General features: G+C 41.4%; 1 protein-coding gene across 11 annotated transcripts in view; it reads left to right on the top strand.

Moving 5' to 3' along the window:
• Window positions 1-16,548, top strand: part of LOC120920819 (ryanodine receptor 3) — a 692,572-nt gene that overhangs the window by 242,286 nt on the left and 433,738 nt on the right. For all 11 annotated transcript variants that reach the window (XM_040333156.1, XM_040333154.1, XM_040333152.1 and 8 more), the window contains 5 exons: window positions 2,143-2,248; window positions 7,684-7,777; window positions 11,744-11,818; window positions 11,914-12,070; window positions 14,356-14,520. In XM_040333156.1, coding sequence (XP_040189090.1) covers window positions 2,143-2,248; window positions 7,684-7,777; window positions 11,744-11,818; window positions 11,914-12,070; window positions 14,356-14,520 — 597 coding nt within the window. The remainder of the gene's footprint in view (window positions 1-2,142; window positions 2,249-7,683; window positions 7,778-11,743; window positions 11,819-11,913; window positions 12,071-14,355; window positions 14,521-16,548) is intronic.

Below are 16,548 nucleotides of genomic sequence, written 5' to 3'. Positions count from 1 at the left end.
CCCGATGCTAGTGCTACTCTGCAAGGGGCGGGGGTGGTCTTATCAATAAAGTACACGTCGTTTAGGATATTCCATTCCTGAACACAAAGGCAGCTACCGGACACTCCAACCAGCCAAATAAGAAACCCATACGAATAATTCTCCCTCAAATACGAGACGAAGCTCTGTATGAGGTTCAAGCAGGAATCACAATCTTTATTGAGGGATACAGGCTCTTATATACACCAAAAGAGGAGGGTCCTACATTCTGCTCATATTACTCTAGCAATACACAGAGACATAAATTAACATAGGCTAATTAACTAATCCATTTAAGCAGACAAGATGACTCACATGCATGACCTTTGAGTATCCTAGCCTGGCTGTCTCCTCTCCCTGACTACAATACACATTAACACAGAACTCCTTCACACAATTACAGGGTCAATTAGCACAAGCCACAATAAAAGATCCTTAGAAGTTATCCTAGACTAATTTTCTCTTCTCTTAACCTACTCATGCTCCTATTAAGCCAAGCAAAAAACTTGCAAGCTTGGTGGATTTCTAACCCAGCCTTGACAATGGGAAAGTAGTTTCTGTCACATTAATGGAATGTGATAATGACATATGTCAGTCTTTTAGCCTAAACAGGAGTGTTTAGGGAACATGGCCACCAGTTGAAGCCACACTCCCCATCAGCATCCTGGAGCTTAGAGCTATAAGAATTGCAGGACCAATGTGATTGGCTGGAGTGGCGTCCTGCACAACGCCACAGAGCTTAAAAAAAACCTTGCAAATGAAACGTCTTGCTGCAGCATTGGCAGGACGTTTCAATGATGCCTATGCCTTAATATTTTACTGTTCCCGGCGCCCAGAGCCCGCCCCGAACACTTTAAAGGACCTTTTTTTTCTTAAAGGGCCAAAAAAAAAAAATTTTTTTTTCATTTTTTTTTCATTTTTTTTTTTCATTTTCTTTTGTTAATGGCTTTGGGGTGGGGGGGGCGGCGCCCAGGCGCCCCCTATGGACGGGCCGCCACTGGCCTTGACCAAGATGAATGGGCCCTTCACCTTAACAACTTCAACTTGTTATGTTAAATATGAGTGACTCTGGATGAGGCCCCCAGATTCAACAACAAGTTACCTCAGTTTATTGCCTGAACCAAGGCCTGGCTTTGGAATTCATGATAATTCCCTGGTCTCAGTCCAGGTTATTATATGCCTTTCCTTCATGAAATTTTGCTTCACCTGCTCTGCAAAATAGAGCAAGAGAAGAAACTGGTTATTCTCATTGCACCAAACTGCCCCAAATGAGCCTGGTATATAAACATAGACCGCTAAGAGATGACTCTTTGCCTCATCCCACCAGGCATGACCTACATTCTCAGGGCCCCTTATTCTATCTTGTTTCAGTCACTGGCTTTAATGTGAAGACAGGCACTTCAACCCCAGATATTACTCTGTGCCTCATATTGGGGCCTTCCTATGACCAGGACAGGACCAAAACATGGCCTTAAGCACATTGAAAGGTCAGACTTTGGTCTTGACCATTATTTTTCAAAAACCCTTTGCCTCGCTCTACCTTTTCAAAACCTTTATACAAGGTGTATCTCCAATCAGGCACCCCTTAAAGCACCCTTTGTTTCCTTGGGATCTCAGTCTGTTTCTCTCTGCTCTGCAGAAACCACCATTTGTTCATACTGTTGGGACATATACTGTAAGGAGATGCTAATGTGTTCAACTCCAGTTACCTGTCTGTCTGTTATAATGTAAATTAGTCTAGGATAACTTCTAAGGATCTTTCATTGTGGCTTGTGCTAATTGACCCTGTAATTGTGTGAAGGAGTTCTGTGTTTAGGGTGAGCTGAACGGACACAACAATGCTCTGTTCTGCCAAGGATGGTAGTATTCCTGTTTATTTGAATAAGTCGTTTGTTGAAAGGGAACTTTGTCAAAATGACTTTTAGTTATTTGTGCCAGCAATTGATAAAAGGGAACCCTGTTTCTCTACACTCACGATGCCAACCATGTTGTTTTACCCAACACAAGATAAGACAAGGTCAATTTTATATATGTCTTTTGCAGAATCAGTGCAATTTTGTACTCAACCTCTCTTTAGAAATATGTTTACAGCACATGTTAATAATTCTTCATTTTATCCCATAGCATCTCTCCATATCCAATGGAATGGGAAATATTCAGGTGGATGCTTCTTTTATGCAAACACTGTGGAATGTCCATCCTACGTGCTCCGGGAGCAGTGTGGAGGAAGGTTTGTCTTAAGTCATTTGAGTTATTGTTGATTGCGCTACATTTTGACATGATAATTCACTTTTTACTCTATGTAAAGTTTTGTATGTGGTCACTGCTATAGACAGAATTCCATTGACTAGTGAGCACATACAAATAAACATTCCCCATTAAATTATTTGTTAAAATTCTTACCCCAGCAATGGCAGTTTAAGAAGTTTAGTGCTGCTGGCTCCTGCTGGCTCAGTGCTGCTTCCCTGAACTTCTGTTTTTCACAGGAAAGAGTTAACAGTGGACAGTGCATTGTCCAGCGAGTCTGTTATTATGGAGAAAAGAGGGGGAGGAGCAGGGGAGTCATGGTATTCGCTTAAAACAGAATATCAGGAGTTTAGCCACTTTGATAAATATGCAGGCATACTATTAGTTAAGTCCAACAAGGTGCATCTCGCTTCATGAACTTATCCCTTTAATTTACATCTGCCAGTTTTATGGAGCTCCAGAACGATAGCTCTTGCTATTGTTCTGGAGCATCAATGCTGTACCTTCTTGTCTCAGCTGGTCTCAGCTCATTCAGCACCTACATCCTGTTGTGCCTGCCAATCTCCTCTGCTGCCCATTCACAGATACCCTTGTATTTTGTGAACTCATTCAAAAAATAAAAAAGCTTCTGTGATTAAGCAGCAGAGAGGAGGGGCAGGCAGAGATACTGTGTGTGAAAACACAGCATCTTTCATCTCAGAGCTGCATGTACCTCATTGGACTTAAAGCAGGCCATAGATTGAGCGATTTTCTTTCCTGCAACAACCTCGATTTTCCCATCAACACAGTTAGTGTTGATGGGGGAATCCCTCCCGCTGAGCCATTGTGTTCTCCCGCTGGGAGAACACAGAGATTATTGCTGGCGGCTATAATAGCCACTAGCAATAATCACATATAAAATCCAACAGGCTGGTTGTATCCAAATTGATAGATCGAAAAAACTTGGGCAAATTCAGCCTTCCCATACATGGATTCGAAAAGCCTATGCCTGGTTTTAAACACAGCATGCCAGCACATTTATCAGAGTGTCTGGATTCCTGGAGTTCAGCTTTAAACTGGAACAAAAGCAAGGATTAAAAGATTAAGAAGGTGGATACTTGCTAAGTGATTAAAGGATATGTTCACCTTTAATAACATGTTACACCGGTATTCAGGGTGTAACATGTAACATGTTACTGTTGTACCTTCCCCTGCCCCCAGAGTGCCCGCTATGACAGCAGGCCGGGGGCCATGTCATCGAGTGAATGGCACAACTACAAATATGGACAGCCTTTGCAGATGTTGGCATGTAGTTCTCAATGATCTACCAGGGTGCCGTTGAGCAGGTAGTTCATTGATGCTTTCTGTCAGTGTGTAACTGACTGTCCGTATGAGGTACGAGCAGACAGCTTACACTTGGAGTCTGCAAGAGCCCTACATTGTACCCTTGATCTGCTGATCCCGGGTGCAATGCTTTACAGGCTCCCGATAATTTTTCTTATAAATGCACATTTTTTATCTGCAAAAAGATGTGCATTTATGATTTTTTTTTAAGTGAACTTATCTTTTAAATCGGTTGCTGAAAGTGCATAAAAAAACTTTTAATATTCCTATTTTTGTAATGTTTACAAGCTTGATTTTGGTGCCCTTGAGATATAACTTAGATTAGAATTTCCTGCTCTTTGGTTGTAAGGCAGAATTTGTATTTCTGAACTACAGTTAAATAGCCTGAAACGCCACATTTACCATTAGCATTGACAGCAGTAGCAAAGCCTCTCTGTCTTATCTTTATCATGTTGAGCTCAATGCCCTAAGGATCTAAATATGACGCACATTGATAAGTGCCATCTCTATGTAACGTTTTTCTTTTAGTTTTGTGTTATACTGTTCACCTCTGTAACTGTGCTAAGAAAATGTCACAGTCATGTTTATAGACAACTGATTCGATGAACCATCCTTTGTACATTATGTATGTTTTAAATCTTACAAATCATCTGGAAATTTCACTTAACTTTTTTGAAAATTAAGGGCCTGATCCACAAAAGGGATACGCCGGCGTATCTACTGATACGCCGTCGTATCCCTGTTTCTATCTATGGAACTGATCCACAGAATCAGTTTCTCATAGATAGGCAGAAGATCCGACATGTGTAAGGGACTTACACTGTCGGATCTTAGGATGCAGTACCGCAGCCGCCGCTGGGGGCATTTCTTGTCGAAATCCAGCGTCGGGTATGCAAATTAGCACTTACGGAGATCCACAAAGCTTTTACGCTTCGTTTTTTCTCCGTAAGTATTAGTTTGCCGTCGCAAAATTAGGGCTGCTTTTACAAGGTGTAAACTTAGTACACCATGTAAAAGTAGACCCTTCTATCCCGCGTCGCTGTCATTTTTTTTTTTTAAATTTTTTTTCCCCACTGCAACTCTTTTTTTTCAAAACCCGGCGCAACGTAAATCCGCGCAAAGCACGTCGGGAAAATAACGTCGGGAGCATGCGCAGTACGTCCGGCAGTACGTCCGGCACGGGAGCGCGCCTAATTTAAATGGGACTCGCCCCATTAGATTAGACACGCCTTGCGCCGGACGGATTTAAGTTACACCGCTCAAAATTTCTAGGTAAGTGCTTTGTGGATCGGGCACTTAGGTAGAGATTTTGCGGCGGTGTAACTTAAATAGGAAAATTTAAGTTACGGCCGCTCTTTGTGGATCAGGCCCTAAGCTTCTTGTCAAAGAGGCATATTGAATCTTCTCTGTGGCTAATTATCAGCAAATGCAAGGGAAATGCAGGAAATCTTTAAGTGTGCACATTTTATTCATACACTTCTAAAACACATAAGGCTAGGTTCACACATGTCCAGTTTTCACTGTGAATTTCCAAAGCAGCTGTTCAACTGTGATTTAGATGCGGTTTAGATGCAGCTGCCGCATCCTTAACAATAGTTGATTCATCAGCTGTCAGCCAGTGATATTTCTTAAATAGCTAAGGGATGGGGCCAACTGGTGATGTCACTGGGCTGCCCCGCCCCTTAGCTCTTTAAGAAATGTCAGGCGGTGGAGCAGGCAGATGGTGGTAGCCTTGAGCACGAGCAGTGTTTTTTTTTTCTTTTTTTGGGTCGACAGTGGCAGCAGGTGTCGTGATTGATGATGGATCTATATCAGGGGACATTGTTTTTGTTTTTTTAATAAATTGCCAAAAACTTGTTTTTTATTTTTTTTTAATTTTGGCTAGAGGTACAATGTACCCCAGGTAGAAAACAGGAAAGAATAGTGGGCATGGCGCTGCTCTATAGATTTGTGTGTTTGTAAGGTGCTGTCACTGGTATACCTTATTAATATACTGTGGTTAACATCATATACCAAAAATAAACATATAGTGTAAATATAACAAGTGCTGCAAATATATGACATTCAAATAGATTCTTCAAATAAAGTGACAAGTGCTGATTAATGTGAAAAATGACATAAAAACCATCAATAATAAATAAATGGATGAAATTAAATCAATAAGTCAATTGGTAACTGGTGATGGTGAAATCCCAGTGATTCATATCAGTGTATGAATAAACAAGTCCTGGTAATAATAATCAGTCTTTCGTATGTTGAAATTATGTAAACCAACATTCAAATTCAAAAGTGACTAGTACCTTTTATCCGTGCTTGTAAATATATTGAAAGTGCAGGTGCTCCAATTTGTGCTCCCCTATGTTATTGCACTCACCAGAGAGCTCTCCCCTCACGGAGGTATCGCTCAATTTACAGCCAAACTGCTGTATTTAGGACACAGATCCTTGCTGGTGTATATCCTTGTTTCCTTATGTCATCAGCCCCTTCACCTCGGTACATACAGTATATGCAAAGAGAAAAAACATTCCATAGTGTAATATTGTTTTAACTTATTTTAATCCGTGAAAAACATATACATATGCACTTACATTGTTTAAAAAGTCATTAGACGGTAATCGGGAGGTTTGGGGCACGCATGTGGACCAAACAGGAAGTGATGAAATGACGCTGAAGCTCCCCCTACGTGTTTTGTCAAAATGACATCATCAGTAGCGCTCCCATAGAAGGCAATAGCCGGGAATTCACATCTGAACTGCACCACAGTACTCAGAAAACACAGGACTCCTTTTCAATTCACAGCAAATTTGCACTGCCACTGCACCCCATATATGTGAACCAGGTTTACCTTTGATGATGTGATATACTTAAAAGTAAACCTCACTCAAAGCGCATATTTCAAGTTTGTGTGGTTGCTGAAAAGTTCAGCTATATGTTGGCTTCTAATAGCTTTTAGTGTACCAAGTGGAATGATATTTCAGACTCCTGAAACATTGCAAAGCCAAATGATGGTGTCACAGTTCCCAGGGAATTTTACATGTTGCTGAACAAGTAAATACACTAATACAGTAGCAGATTTGATCTGTGAAAGTATGAAATCTTAATTGTGAAATCTTAGTTTTGATTCTGTGAAAAGTGTTGGGACAAAACTACTACTTGGAAATTAAACCAGGTTCTCAGAAACATATAAAGACCTACTGAGTGATTCCATTCATGGTTGAACGCACAACCGGGTAGAATGATTTTGCACCCTTCTAACATCTGAAAAGCTTTGTCTTGGTAAAGTCTTCAAAAGCTGTTTCCAAAATTTGCTACTATAAATACATAGCAGATTGTGGGTTACTTTGTAGCAACTGCATGATTGCATAAAGGACTTAATTCCATCATGGTTCGGGGTTACTACTGTCTCGTTGATTCTTTCAAACCCTGAATGACTTGAAGAGAAAATCTAAAGCAATAGTCTAAATATTTATAAATACTAAAAGAAGAAGAACATGTTAGGGCTCTTTCACACGAGCGGACCGTATGTCCTCTTTTTTATCCATCCGTGTACAGATGAAAAAGGGACATACATTGGTCCCTATGAGATTGCGGGTGTCAGCGGATGAACATCTGCTGATACCCGATCTCGCCCGCTGCCACAATCCTCCGATTCTGCAGACAGAGGAAAACCCTATTTTTCCATCCGTCTGCACATCGGGTGAACACAGACAGACGGTCCGTGTTCATCCGATCCCCCCATAGAAGAGAGCGGAGAAAAGACAGGGCAGTCCCTGCACAGTGTGCGGGGACCGCCCTGTCATCCACCGGCTCAGCAGGGATCAATGGAGCAAGCGGAGGTTCACAGGGCGGATCATCACTGATCGGCCCAGTGTGAAAGAGCCCTTATTCTGTACTGATTATTGAGTACTTTTTTTTATGTTCTCCTCCCTATCATTTGCTAATGATTAAATTATGTTTTAATAAACAGTACATAGGTTGCAAAATATTCGCTCATTAACATATTTAAAAATGATTGTTGATTCAACTTATTTTAACATTGTTGTTGACTGTTTCATACACCTTATTATGTCTTACATGTTTTTTTACATATTTCAGGGTATCTTCTTGGTGGACATGTTGTCAGGTTTTTCCATGGTCATGATGAATGTTTGACGATTCCATCTACCGACCCAGCAGAGGCCCAGCATAGGTAAGGTGACATATGCTTAACAAAATGTATGCACTTTTTGTCCCTCAAAAGTGTTTTGCTCAGGGTTTCTTTCAGAAATGGACATTCCCTGTTTTTTGCCCAGCCATTTCTTACCCTAAAAGGACCTTGGCAGTTTTCGTAGAAGATACAGTATTCCTGTTTTTAAGAACTAAGGCCTCTCTAGCATGTTTTGCCATTGGTCATCTGCCAGACCCTTGCTTTCTGGACTAAGCTTGAGACCCTGGCTCTGTTTTAACAGATCCCTCTGTTCATGACCACCTGTAGCTGTTGGCCTTGCACTACTAAGTTGATGACTTTGTAGATACAAAGTAGATGTAAAGAAACAGGAACAAGACACCCTTTGAGGGAGAGTGCCAATTTGGTACCTTTGCTGTACAAGTACATTAAGGAAATTACAGGGATAAAGCTCTCTCCTCCCCCAGAGAAATAAGGCTTCCTGCAAGCAGGTATTTGGTTTCTGAAACTAGTAAAAGATCCTTTTGCCCATTTCATGATTTGAGTTGCAACTCAAAACCTGTAGCACACTTCTGTATGAAGATGGTCCAATTTCCCTTACCAATGATAATGGGACATCTATTGGACAGCAGCCAGCATCAATAGATCCTCCAGCAACCAGCACCAATAGATTTCTCCCTCAACAGTAAATCCTTACCAGCAACATAAGATTCCCTCCCAGCAACAATAGACCCTCACACAAAACAGATCCTCACCAGTGACAATAGATCCCTCAGCAGCCAGAATCAATAGACCCTCCATCACACCCCACACCCCTTGCTATTACATACATTCAGTGTCTGAGGTTCCCTCATGTTTCTGCTGAAAAAAAGCCCTGCTCTATGGTATCGGAGGAACTGCTGGCCCCCGTGAACATCAGGGCTACTTACTTCCACATACCCGTCTTTCCTTTTCATCAATTCAACCTGCATTTTGCCATGTGTAAAAAACATTACTAATTTGTTGCCCTCCTGTTTGGCCCTTCCACATCAACCCTGGTCTTTATCAAGGTGTATACTCCAGTCCTAGCTATTCTCTACTTTTAGGGTATCCACATATTAGAAAACCTGGATGATCTCCTGTTAAAGAAACAGTCTATGCAAACCTTTTCAGCCAATGTCAGACAGATTGTGCACACAAGGCAAAGAGTCTGATGGATTTCCAACCCTTGGAAGTCATTAATGGAACCTCCCTACCTATTAAAGCACCTTGGCCTGATATTGGATACAGCCCTGTCCAAGATCTTTCTAATCCAGGACAAACTTCTATCTCTCCATTCACATTATCAGACACTTTGGTCCCAGAGTCAGCCCTCAAATTCCTACCTGCACGAGGGTCTTAGGACTGATGATAGCTCCCTTTGAGGAAGTACTGTACACCCAGATTCAAACCTTTGCAATACAACATTCAACATTCTGGCTGCATGAGGAAAACAGACTCAATCCTTAGACTGCCCTATGCATCCAGAAGGTAAAGGCAGGACTCTTGCTGGTGTGGTGGATTTCCAACCTGGTGCTGGAGTCAGGGAAACCTTTTTTCCCCGAAGATGTGGAGAATTCTTACAATAGAAGCAAGCCACTCAGGCTGGGGAGGAGTTCTGGGTGTCCTCTGTACAGGGGGCTTGTACATTTAAGGGCAATTCCCTTGTCCCTTCAATGCTGAATCTCTCAGCTGTGGGGACACCCAGCTAGATTCTAATTGGACAATGCCAAGACAACAAGAATCAGACGTGATTCTCACTTGGGCGAAAGTGCATATTCCTGGTCTATCAGCTGTTCAAGTTCCAGGCCTGGAAAATTGGCAGGTGTACTTTCTCAATTGTCAGTGTCAGTATACGAAAAAATAGTCTCTCCATCTGAAGGTATTCCAGGCCCTTTGCCACAAGTGGTTGAATCAGCAACAAACTGGAAAGATTTGCTGCCGGGTCAAGGGACCCTTGGTACATCACAATGGATGCTCTGATGACTCCACAGTATCATTTCATTCTGATCTGTGCTTATACACCTCTACAGCATCTTGCTCATCTGCTTCACAGGATCCAGATGGAGAACATTCTGGTGATCCTCATGCAGCAAACTGGCCCTGCAGAATGTGATACTCGGACACACTCTGACTGGCAGACTTTCCATATGCCCTTCTGGATCATCCAGAACTTCTATTCTAGGGGTTCGGTCCACCATCATAAATATTAGTTCCTGATTTTAACAACATGGCTGATGAAGCCCAGGTGCTGACAGACAAGCGACTATTGTATTCAGTCGCCCATATGCTCTTAAAGCCAAGAATGTAATTTGCTCGCAGAGCCTACCATCTAACATGTAAGGCTTGCTTTGTGTAGTGTGGGGCTAGGAAGTTCCATTCTAGGAAGCATTTTTCCCTTTTGTACAATCTGTCTGGACCAGCATCTCTCCTTGAGTACCATCAAGATGCAAATATTGGCCCTGGCTTTTTCAGAGACTGATAACCTCCCATTTATTAGATAAGGCCTCTGTTCAGGGTTTGCACACGTTCCTCCCCTGTGCGACCTCCTGTAGATCCATGAGATCTTAACCTGGTTATTTCAGCCCATGTTTGTTCTCACTCATGGGGTATTTTTTCTCATTGCTATCACATTTGCTGAATTTGTTGCCTTATCTTGTAAAGAGCCTTTCCTTGTGGACTGATGGATAAGGTTGTTCTGAGGCCTAAGGCCTTCTTTCTCCCTAAGGTATAATCCTCCTCCCACCTTAACCAGGGCAGTTTTCTTCCCTCCTTATGTCCGGTTCTGAAACATCCAAAGAAAATAAGATTTTTGACTTACCTGAAAACATCTTTTACTTGGAGTATTAACAAGGACACAGGTCCCTCCTTTGTGTTTTTTTTATGATCTCCCTTTAAAGTAATTGTAAATGCTATGTATTACAAATTTTAAAATAACAAACAGGCTCATACTATTAACAAACATGCTTATACTTACCTGCTCTGTGCAATGAAATAGCACAGATAAACTCTGATCCTCCTCTTCTTGTGTCCCCTGCTGGCGCTCCTGGCTCCTCCTCTTCTAGGTGTGCCACCATACCAAGCTGCTTCCTATTGTGGCTATTGTTTGCCTGTGTCTGATCACCTGAAAGCAGGGCTGGACTGGGACAGAAATTTGGCCCTGGACTTCATCCAGACTGGCCCACGTTGACAGGTCTCTCCCATGGCGGCCGGACAACTCCCGCACCCCCCCCCCCCCGGTCACCCAAGCCCCCCTCTCCCCCTTCACTAGCCACTAGCCGTTCTACTTTATTAGAGTAGAACGGCTGGTACTGGTACTCTTATAGGCATTACCAGTGGGGAAGCTAGACATTATTTCACCCAGGACAAAGAATCAGTTTGGTGCCCCCCCTTATGGGACAAGATTAGGCAGAAGTGAGAAACTCCCAGGCCATAGCTGTTGAGTCAGCTGTCTGTCCCCTCCCTCATACTCCTCTGTCGTCCTCCCTGCTCCTCTGGTGCCCCCCTGTTCCTTTGTTCCCCCCAGGTGAGCACTGCGGGGAGGGAGAGGAGGTGAGCGCTGCAGGAAGGAAGAGACAGAGGAGCGTAGGGGGGCCGCGGTCCGCTGTCACTGAAGCCGGCCCACTGAGCAATTGGCCCACCGGGAAACTCCCTGCAGTCCCAATGGCCAGTCCATCCCTGCCTGAAAGTAGCTGCAAATAATATATGGTTAAGACAAAAGATCCCGTGTCCAGTACTCTACTCCAAATAAAGGATTTTATAGGGAAATTTAAAAAAATCCCAATTTTTTAACACCTAAACTAAAAATGTACCACCATCGCAACTACATCAACTACATTACATTGGAAAACACAGATAAACCTAAATGTGTAATATATATATGTATATATATTACGTATTATTAGCCAATAGCTCAGATTTTTATGTTAATGGCATGCACATTTTGTTTTTCTGAGCATTTCACTTTTTTAGGAAAGTAAATTATGAAGCAGGTGGAGCAGGTATTCGCGCCAGATCATTATGGAGAGTGGAACCCCTCAGAATCAGGTAACCTTGAGTTTTTTTAAATAAACTACAGTATTTATTAAACCTACAGTGCAGTTTGGTAAGTAGATGTCAATGCTTTCCTTTTATTAACTCAGTTGGAGTGGAAGTCACATCCGATGGGGGCAGACATTCCGCCTTCGCCATATTACAACTGGCCAGTATTTGGCACTGACAGAGGACCAAGGACTAGTGCTACAAGACCGAGCAAAGTCGGATACTAAATCATCAGCTTTCTGCTTCAGAGCATCCAAAGTGAGTGCAATTTTTTACTAATCCACACTTGTTTTTTCAGTATGTTATACAGGTCTGTTATATTGAGAAAGATCTCAACATATACATGTTTTAAATCCATAAAGTATATATGTCAAATAAATAACATATCAGTTACAAAGATACATTGCTAATATTAATGAACCCTAAAGCCTAGTTTTCTCGGCAAGAACCAGCAAGAAAACTGCTGGCAGAGCTTTCTTGCTGAGTATACCGAGCGTGTGTACGAGGCTTTCAGGTTTCTTGTTAAGAAAACTGCCCAAAATCTTGACGAGAAAAATAGAGAACCCGTTCTCTATTTTCTTGTCGTGATTCTCGGCAGTGTTTTTCTGCCGAGAAACCCAAGAGTGTGTATACTTACCTGTCGCCGTGGAAAGCCGCGCATGCTCGAAATGACTTTGACGCATGCTCGGTAGCTTCCTAGGCATAGGTAGGGTGTAGAAAGATGGCGGCGACGGCATCAAATGTGACAAACGCATGCTCGTCGTAGTCGATGACGTCACCGCGTTCATTCTATTCAAAAGAACGGCGGTTCTTTTGAATGGAGTGAAAAAAAGTAATCACCGCTCTAGGACACTAATCAGAAAGTCTCCTCACCTGATCCAAAGCCACGGGTGCTGGCAATGCATGGAATGATGCAAAATGAAGGAAACATTTCTGGACAGCCGCACTCCAAAAATAAATTGCTTTTATTTTAAAATAAAAAAAACACACAAAAAGCATGCCACAGCAGACGGGGTAAAAAGCTGACGCTTTTCACACCAAACTTTAGTGCTTATTCATAACTATTCATAGCTCTTTTGAATGGAGTGTCTGTATACTCGGCCGGCAAGAGATTCTTGGCAAGAATCTCATCAGGAAAAACTATGTTTCTTTTCCTGATGAGATTCTGGGCCGTGTGTACAGGGCTTTAGTGCCGGTTCACAAAGGGGCAATCCGACTTACAGCGCAATGGTGCAAGGCGACTTCAGCGCGACTTGGAGCAACTTACATTGCGACTTAAAGTTGCCTCCAGGACAGGCGACCTTGGCTGTGGCCAATCACAGAATAATCAGCTCTGTGGGACGGAGGGGTTTGCCTGAGTAAACTATTTTCTTTTCCTGTAAAGTTGCTTCAGTTAAGAGGGTGATCCGACTTTGGAGGCCTAGAAGTCGCCTTGAAGTAGTACAGGAACCTTTTCTGAAGTCGGAGCAACTTTAGTAGTGTACATCAAGATGGCTCTCCTTCACTTCAATTGAATTTCTCGTGTCGTGCGACTTGGGGTGACGCAAGTCGGATCCCAAGTCGCGGTAGTGTGAACCGACACTTGTAGCAGCAGATAGAATGTTCTTTCCAGTTTTGTTAAATCACTGTTGGGCTGAATAGTTGAAGTTGCCATATGTAAAAAAGCCATGAACTGAACATAAAAAAAAAAGTAATCACAGAACAGGAAGGACAATATTATAAACAAACTGTTTGGAAATTCATTTTAGTGTAAAATAAAATCTTTGCATCTCTTAAAGCAGTTGCTGGGCAAAGTTTTTATTATGTAATTATGTTTATGAATTTTAAAGTAGATCATTCAATTTCTACTACTATCATTGTAAGAAAAACATGTTCTAGGCACAACTATTTAATGGCAGATATGTGTTTGCTTGTTGAACTTTCAGAGCTATATTAGAATCGAAGTGTTAGCCAAAAGAAGTAATGACATTGAGTATTTAACTGCCTCTTTGACGGATCCTCACCATAGTGCTCACATTGTTTAATAGTGATGTGCTATTTCATTTTGTTTCTTCTTAGCTACCAGTCACCAATATATCTTACATTTGTCTGCCCCCAGCAGATGCCTGACATTTAAATAATACAAAAAAAACAAAAAAAGTTTTTAACTGCTTTTTTTTGGAGTAGAATTTAACTCCCTATAATTAACACACTCTATAATGGTCACCATCTATGTCTTTGCTGGACTGTTTTAACAGAATGACTTGATGGCAACCCATGAGTCACAGACCACTGATGTATGCAGTGCGAGTGTTGCCGGGGCTATAATTATCCAAATAGCACACAAAGTTGGAAAAATAACCATGCTTTATGTGGCAACCTATGAAGAGTTTAGAAGTTTGTAAACATAGAGATTGGTCGGGAATAGTGTGCATGCGGAACAAAAAAGGGAACATTGTGTTTGTGTTGTTATAAATAATGATGCTTGAAAATGAAAATTGCAATTCCTTCAGTGCAATAGAACCTTTTGTACATTCCCACTGACATTCTTCCTTTTGATTTAGGAAAAATTGGATTCTGGGCCTAAGCGAGACATCGATGGAATGGGAGTAGCAGAAATAAAATATGGGGATTCTATTTGCTTTATCCAGCATGTTGACAGTGGCCTGTGGCTGACCTACAAAGCCCAAGATGCCAAAACAGCAAGACTAGGACCACTTAAAAGAAGAGTAAGAAAACAAGTTACAAGTGAATACTCTAAAATGTGAATAAAAGGGAATAATGTTTAATTCAACAAAGTAAATAAAAGTCCCTGCCCATTTAGTTTTAGATGTATGCAGAGCTTTTTTTCTCAGAAAATAGGTGCAGGAACTCAACCACGACCCCGTTCAGATTTCACAAACAGTAGAAGGGTATTAAAGGGGCATTAAATACCAGGATTGCATTATATACAGAGTGCAGAGTTCAGGGGGGTTACACACACAGTGCAGAGCTGTCATTTGTAAACATAGAAACCAGACTTCTGTGTTTACAAGTGATTGTGGTGAGCAGGCACCAAAGGGTCTGAGCCAAAGGTGGTGGAACTGAGTTCCCCCAAGTTCCCCCTGAAAAAAAGCCCTGGATGTATGTTAAAGCGAAGTTCCACCCTAAAAATGAACTTTCTATTAACAGCTTGCCTTTAATGTAAAAAAAAAAATATATATATATATATATATATATATATATATATATATATATATATTTGTACTCACTTCTATCTGGCTGTTACTAGGCAGTATTCGTAATCTGCCTAGTTCCTGGTTCTAGGTGGTTCAACTATCTGTCCTAAGACCCCATTGCCTCCTGGGAAATTATGACACTCAATTCCCAGGAGTCTCTGGGCATTACTGTGCCTAAAAATCGCCCAGCATGCACCTCTCCCTGAAAACCAGGAAGAAAAAGAAACTGAGCTTCACATGCCCACACATATGATGGATACGGCCACAAGATGAGCTGGAGGATATAAGGCACGTCTTTGCAATGATTTCTGGAACGATTGGAGAGCTATTAATATGTTTTAGGGACTATTTAATGTGATTAATTTTAGCTTGCAAAAAAAAAAATTATGCACGGAACCCCTCTTTAACATAAAAAAATGACATCCAATTTTCGGGATCTGCACTCTCTTTTGAGGTATACCATTCTAATATTCTAATATTCTCAGTTACTGCTCCGTATACTGTATGTGCCCTTGCATTATTTATATATATATATATATATATATATATATATATATATATATATATATATATATATATATATATATATATATATAATATATACAGGGTGGGCCATTTATATGGATACACCTTAATAAAATGGGAAAAGTTGGTGATATTAACTTCCTGTTTGTGGCACATTAGTATATGTGAGGGGGGAAACTTTTCAAGATAGGTGGTGACCATGGCGGCCATTTTGAAGTCGGCCATTTTGAATCAAACATTTGTTTTTTCAATAGGAAGAGGGTCATGTGACACATCAAACTTATTGGGAATTTCACAAGAAAAACAATGGTGTGCTTGGTTTTACTCTTTTATGAGTTATTTACAAGTTTCTGACCACTTATAAAATGTGTTCAATGTGCTCTCCAGTGACATGCGGCGAGTGCTACACTGTGGGCTCTTGCTGAATGAAGCTAGGACAGCCACTGATGTTTCTTCATTAAACCCCTTTCACACTGGATATGCCTATAGCGGAGCCTTAAAATCGCGGTAAAATCGCGGTAAAATAGCGGTGTTTTACCACGATTTTAAGGCTCCACTATAGGCGTATCCAGTGTGAAAGGGGTCTAATGAAGAAACATCAGTGGCTGTCCTAGCTTCATTCAGTAAGAGCCCACAGCAAAGCACTCGCCGCATGTCACTGGAGAGCACATTGAACACATTTTATAAGTGGTCAGAAACTTGTAAATAACTCATGAATGAATAAAGTTACGTTAAAACCAAGCACACCATTGTTTTTCATGTGAAATTCCCAATAAGTTTGATGTGTCACATGACCCTCTTCCTATTGAAAAAACAAAAGTTGGATTCAAAATGGCCGACTTCAAAATGGGCGCCATGGTCACCACCCATCTTGAAAAGTTTCCCCCTCACATATACTAATGTGCCACAAACAGGAAGTTAATATCACCAACCATTCCCATTTTATTAAGGTGTATCCATATAAATGGCCCACCCTGTACAATGTATATATACACTCACCAGCCACTTTATTAG

This window comes from Rana temporaria, chromosome 13 (assembly GCF_905171775.1).
Source record: "Rana temporaria chromosome 13, aRanTem1.1, whole genome shotgun sequence".
NCBI classification, from domain to species: Eukaryota; Metazoa; Chordata; class Amphibia; order Anura; family Ranidae; genus Rana; species Rana temporaria.
This window is presented reverse-complemented; position numbering and strand designations above follow the sequence as displayed.